The sequence below is a fragment of the Penaeus japonicus genome, unplaced genomic scaffold, assembly GCF_977035675.1.
Source record: "Penaeus japonicus unplaced genomic scaffold, GWHDUDI00000001_assembly GWHDUDI00000008, whole genome shotgun sequence".
In the NCBI taxonomy this organism is placed as follows: Eukaryota; Metazoa; Arthropoda; class Malacostraca; order Decapoda; family Penaeidae; genus Penaeus; species Penaeus japonicus.
The window spans coordinates 40,525,041-40,531,260 of record NW_028234410.1 but is presented as its reverse complement, the minus strand read 5'-3'; the positions used below and the strand labels follow the sequence as shown (position 1 = coordinate 40,531,260).

The 6,220-nt window shown below is 35.9% G+C and overlaps 1 protein-coding gene across 1 annotated transcript; it reads left to right on the top strand.

Moving 5' to 3' along the window:
* The first annotated feature begins 5,131 nt into the window (after window positions 1-5,131).
* Window positions 5,132-6,220, top strand: LOC147471519 (uncharacterized). The gene has a single exon (XM_086538872.1). The coding sequence runs from the start codon at window positions 5,132-5,134 to the stop codon at window positions 6,218-6,220; it is 1,089 nt and encodes a 362-aa protein (XP_086394998.1).

The window sequence follows — 6,220 nt, the reverse complement described above, 5'->3', positions numbered from 1 at the left end:
GTACCCGTTTATTTATCGGGCAACTGTCTGCTCACTTCCACACAGCTCTACAAAGGTTGATTAAAGTGACCTGTTATGTAGTACGAAAAAGCAGCGAAGGCATTATGGAAATTGAAACGTCTTCCTTCTCGCGTCCGTTTACCGCCCAGCAAAAGGCAGCGACTCTTTGGCCTCCTCTTTATTCATGACGATTTAACCCAGTGAATCTTTCCGGGACCTCTGATGGTCATAAACAAAGCACTTCGTTAAATCTGGTGAAATTTAATAGGGCTCATATTGTTTATGCACGATTAAATTTCTCTGGATAGCATCACGGTGTGAAAACCCACCAGAGGTAACTATGTACCTTAGATTACAGCATCATGGGTTGGTCGGGCAAAACGCCCTCTATCTGGAAGGAACATGAGAGGTAGACTTTAAGTTTATATAAAAAATAGCTAACTATTACGTGCACTAGAAGTCCTATGATAGCTGAGTAAGGAGAATTCTTGAAGCCCTGCACATTTGAAGCACGAATTTTAATTTTGTTCTCTACTCGATGATGTGAGCAGTTTTGAGTCCAAACTTCATTTTGATTTTTCATTTTAGGAGAGAAGAAAAGCACGGCGCAGCAGAATAAATCAATGAGTAGTGCTGTTTAAAAGTATTAAATAAGTGTGAAGTTATAATACCAAGATGCACTGATACAGCTCTCTTCTCTTCCGTAAATGAATAGCATTTATATTTTGGTCACTAACGCTTTCCAATATATCCTTAAACATCCTGTGGTATTTTATCTATTGCCCTATTTAGTGTCGTAACTCAAATTAATAGCAATTTACAACAATATACAAAATGACCAAGCTTTCGTCACCATCACTGTTTTTCTTGCTGTTATTTATATTGTAGATATCAACTACCCCTTCCACTTTCTCCTTCTCCTCCTCTCTCTCCTCCTCCGCCATCTCTTCCTCCTTCTTCTACTCATCAACATCCTCATCAGCATCATCATAATCATTTATATTGTCCTGGTATTGTTCTTGTTATGATGATAATGATATTGATATTGATAATGATATTACTACTATTATCATCTTTATTATCGTCATTGTTATTATCATCATTATCGTCATAATCATCATTATCATTATTGCCATTATTATCATTATTATCGTCATCATTGCGATTATCACATTATCATATTTATCATTATTATTATTATTATTATTACCATTATGATAATAATAATGATTATTATTATAATTATTATTATTATTATCATTATTATCATTATGATAATAATAATGATAATTATTATTATTATTATCAGTATTATTATTATTATCATTATCATTATTATTATTATTACTATTATCATTATTATTATCATTATTGTTATTATTATTATTATTATTATTATTATTATTATTATCATTATTATTATTATTGTTATTATCATTATTATCATTGTTATTATCATTGTTATTATCATTATTATTATTATCATTATTATTATTATTATTATCATTATTATTATTATCATTATTATTATCATTATTCTTATTCTTATTCCTATTCTTATTCTTATTCTTATTCCTATTCTTATTCTTATTACTATCTTTATCATTATTGTTATCATTATCATGATTATGCTTATCATCATCATCATAATTTTCATTATTGAAGTGATAGCGAAAGATATAATAAAAATGATAAAAACAGGAATAACAATGAGTAAGGATGATGATGATAATAATAGTAATGATGAAATTGATGATGGAAACAACAATAATAATAACAGTGATAATGATAACGATGACAATGATGATAAAAAAGACAACAACATGATAATAATAGTGATGATAATGACAATGATAATGATGATGATAAAAAAGACAACAGCATAATAATAATAGTGATGATAATGACAATGATAATGATGATAATGATAAAGATAATAATAATGATAGCAATGAGGATAATAATGATAAAGATGATAATAATTATAACGATGATAATTATGATGATAATAATAATAATAATAATAATAATAATAATAATAATAAATCCGCGGGGACGTGAAATACCAACTGGTAACTGGCGCGGGATATCCAACTATAGAGAGAAAATTTGCTTGCATGTCTTGGCCCTATGGTGTTTCGTGCTTTGGCCCCTTTCCCTTTGGTTTGTCTGGGTTATAATGCGCAGTCTTGGGGTGGGTTTGTTCAGACGCTTGGGTGGTATACATCAGTGTGTCTTACCCGGGTGTCGGGACTCGCCTACTCTCATGACTGTGGCTTGTTATCCCCCGGACGTGTCGGTGGGCGGGGTGTTGGGGTTCGGTGCACTGTATGGTTAGGATTTGTCTGTAATTTCTTTCTCTCTACAATGAGGGGAACTAGGCCTCTCTAAGCCTTTTAAGGCAAACCTAGATATGAGTTGAGAACCTCAGATATAAAAATCTCGCCCCGAACGTGAAATACCGGGTTGACGTCCGGCGGGATCAGCTAAGTCTCATGGCCGGAAAGAGGTCTTCAGCTTTGATTAGCAATCTTTCTAATGACAATGATAATGTCCCTTGGCAGTAAGGTTAAAATGCTATTTTATCTAATGAAATGAAAACTAGAAGAAAATCATACCGCATCGTCCGTCGCGCGGGTCAACAAGGGACGCGTCCCTCAGGGCAAGACCAGCCTGAGGTCGAAAAATCTGCTACTGAGTCTAATTCTTCTCTTAACGAATGCCCAAGTGGTCACCAGAACGGGAGTTGTCCCAACCCTGGCCCCTCGGGTTCACCACCAAAACAAAATCAAAAGGAAAAAAGAAAGAGATGGACACGAGAAGAACACAAGGAAGTACTGTATTGCTTTTATTATGCGCTAGAAAAACCGCAAACCAATAATACTGAAGACACTTTTCTAACATGGTGTAGACGTGATAGCGATAAACTAGATTTTATGGATGCAAACAAACTAGCAAATGTGAGGAGATATATTATGCGTAAATAACAGATATGGAAATTGAACTAATTAAAATACAGGTTAAAGCCGAAACTAGAGAACCTGAAGCAGAGAAACCTGATGACAATGATATTGAAAATGCTGAGGATGAAGGGCCCGATGAGAATGAAAACGTACAAGAGGTGAATAACGAGGTGGAAAACGATAGGCAAATTAGGAATGATGTAGCTGAAGATGCTTTCGATCAGGAAGAGATAAGCTCTATGAAGACAGACATACTTGAAGAATTGTCTATTGTAATGCACACTGATATAGCTGAGAGAGAACCCTTCCTGAAAATCAGACAAATTCATAAATTTAAAAAAATATTCAACCTTGGCAATGTAGCTTTAAGGCAACTCTGTACTGAAAGAGACCCAGATTTAACAGAACTCAACCAACTAATTTACGCAACATCGAAAGTATTACAAGAAAAATCTGGAATAAAAAATAAACGAAAACGAAATAAAGGGAAACGACGAGGCCCTTCTAAGCCTAAATGGCAGAAACAAATTGATAAAGAAATTGAGAACTCTAGAAGAGAGATCTCAATACTAAAAGAACTCCAAAAGAATGGAAAATCAAAATCTAAAAAATCCAAAGAAGTAATAAGAAAATACCAAATTGAAAATAAGGAACAAATACCTCTCATTAAAGAAGAACTTAAGCAAAAACTGCAAGTGAAAGCCCAAAGACTACGACGATTTACAAAACGCAACGATTTTTACCGCTAAAACAAAAATTTTGAGACGGACGCCAAAAAGTTTTACCGAGAAATTGGTAAAACGACCATCGAAGTAAAAGAAATACCAACTGAAGATCAAGTCAAAGACTTTTGGAACAACATTTGGGGTAATAATACAGGACATAATGAAAACGCTAAATGGATTGAAGAACTAGAAAAGGAAGCAGTAGATATCCCTGAACAACAATGGAGTGATATTACTACTGAAGAGATAACGAAAGCACTAAGGGAAGCTCATAAATGGAAATCTCCAGGACTAGACCAGTTTCCTAATTTCTGGCTGGATACACTACAATCTGTTCACTCTAAACTAGCATCAAGTCTTAACAAATTGATTAACGAACCCCACCTCACACCAACTTGGTTCTGTCAAGGTACCACATACTTACTTGCTAAGACAGTTGAGACTGGGGACCCAAAGAACTATAGGCCAATCACGTGTTTATCCACATCGTACAAACTCTTAACCTCTGTCCTTTCAGAAAGAACCTATGCACACCTAGAGGAACACGACATTTTCCCAATCGAACAAAAAGGATGCAAAAAGGGCTCGTATGGTTGCAAAGATCAATTACTGATAAACAAAATGTTGCTCGAAAATGCAAAATCTAAACATCGTAACTTGAGCACAGCCTGGATTGACTATAAAAAGGCCTTCGATAGTGTACCCCACTCTTGGATATTACGTTGCTCAGAACTTTTTAACTTATCCCCTACCCTTATAAATTTCCTCAGATCATCTATGGGAATGTGGGAGACTAATCTCTTCTTATCCCACTCTACTGGTATCTTGTCCTCTCCTGGCATGAAAATAAAATGTGGTATCTTCCAGGGCGACTCTTTATCACCTCTGTTATTTTGCATGGCACTTATGCCTCTCTCCCAGACTCCTTAACCAAACTGGATATGGATACAAAATCTTCGAACGCAGAATAAGTCATCTATTTTACATGGACGATCTGAAACTATATGCTTCTAATGATAACGAACTTGAGGGGTTACTGAAAACAGTAAAAGCATTTAGTGATGACATAGGAATGGAGTTTGGGTTAAGCAAATGTGCAAAGGCCACATTATCAAAAAAGGGAAGTTAGAGCAAACGAAGAATATTGTGCTAGATGACGACTCTGTCATTAAAGAGCTTGACCAAGAAGGTACATATAAATACTTAGCAGTCAATGAGGGCGATGGGATACAACACGCTAAGATGAAGGAGGAAATTAGGAAAGAATGTTTACGCAGAATCAGATCTATCGTGAAAACTGAGTTGAATTAAAAAAACAGAATCACCGCTATAAACACCTTAGCATTACCAGTAGTAACTTACAGTTTTAATATAATAAATTGGAACTTGAGTGAACTCAAAAGACTAGATAGTAAAATTAGAAAAGTGTTTACTTGTAACAGAATGCTCCATCCGAAATCTGATGTTGACCGATTGTACCTTCCACGTAGCAAAGGAGGAAGAGGTATGATACAGCTGGAGCTTTCCTACAAAACGTCAACGATAGGCCTCTACAATTACTTGGAAAATACTGAAGACTGGATGCTCCAGTTAGTAAACAGGCATGAAAACTCAAAAAGATTACACTCCGTTACTAAGGAATCTGACAAATTTTCTCGGGAACTTGACCTTGAAATGGAAATCAACAACCTATTATCACCAACTGAGATTGCTCGCAAAACAAAGAAGAAAGCGAAACATGAAGGCTTAAAACAACTTGAATATCGCTGGCAAGAAAAACCTCTCCATGGACAGTTTGCTGCTCGAGCCAATAATGCTGATGTAGACACACAGGCAACCCATCAGTGGCTACGTAGCTCCGGACTGAAAGCGGAAACCGAGGGCTTCATTCTTGCAGCACAGGATCAAAGTTTGTTTACACGAAACTATCAAGCCAATGTCTTACATAACGGGGCTGACCCAAAGTGTAGATTCTGCGATGAAAGAATAGAAACAATCGACCATCTTGTTTCTGGCTGCTCCATCCTAACACCAGGGGAGTATAAAAACAGACATGACAGGGTTGGTCAATACCTCCATTGGAAAATATGTAACCGCTTTTCCATCAAGATCCAAAGTGACTGGTATAAACATCATCCAGAACCTGTCACAGAGGGAAAAGATGTTACCATTCTTTGGGACTTTCCGATTCAAACAGACCGCATAATACAAGCAAACCGTCCTGATATTGTAATTAACGATATAAAGAACAATCAATGCTTTCTCATTGATATGAGTGTGCCCTCTGACCGGGATGTAGCTGCGAAAACATTTGAAAAGCTCTCGAAATATAAAGACCTAGAAATAGAAGTAGAAAAGATGTGGCACCTAAAGACTCGTACGATCCCAGTAGTGGTAGGTGCCTTAGGCCTGATAAAGAAAGGAGCCAAAGACTTTGTTAATAAAATTCCAGGAAATCCCTCTTTACAAGAGATACAGAAAATTGTACTTAATAGTACTGCGCATATTCTAAGACGAGCTCTCACCATATAA

Bases quoted from the DNA above. Each gene is read 5' to 3' on its own strand.
- LOC147471519 (XM_086538872.1), top strand. From the start codon at position 5,132: ATGCTCCATCCGAAATCTGATGTTGACCGATTGTACCTTCCACGTAGC.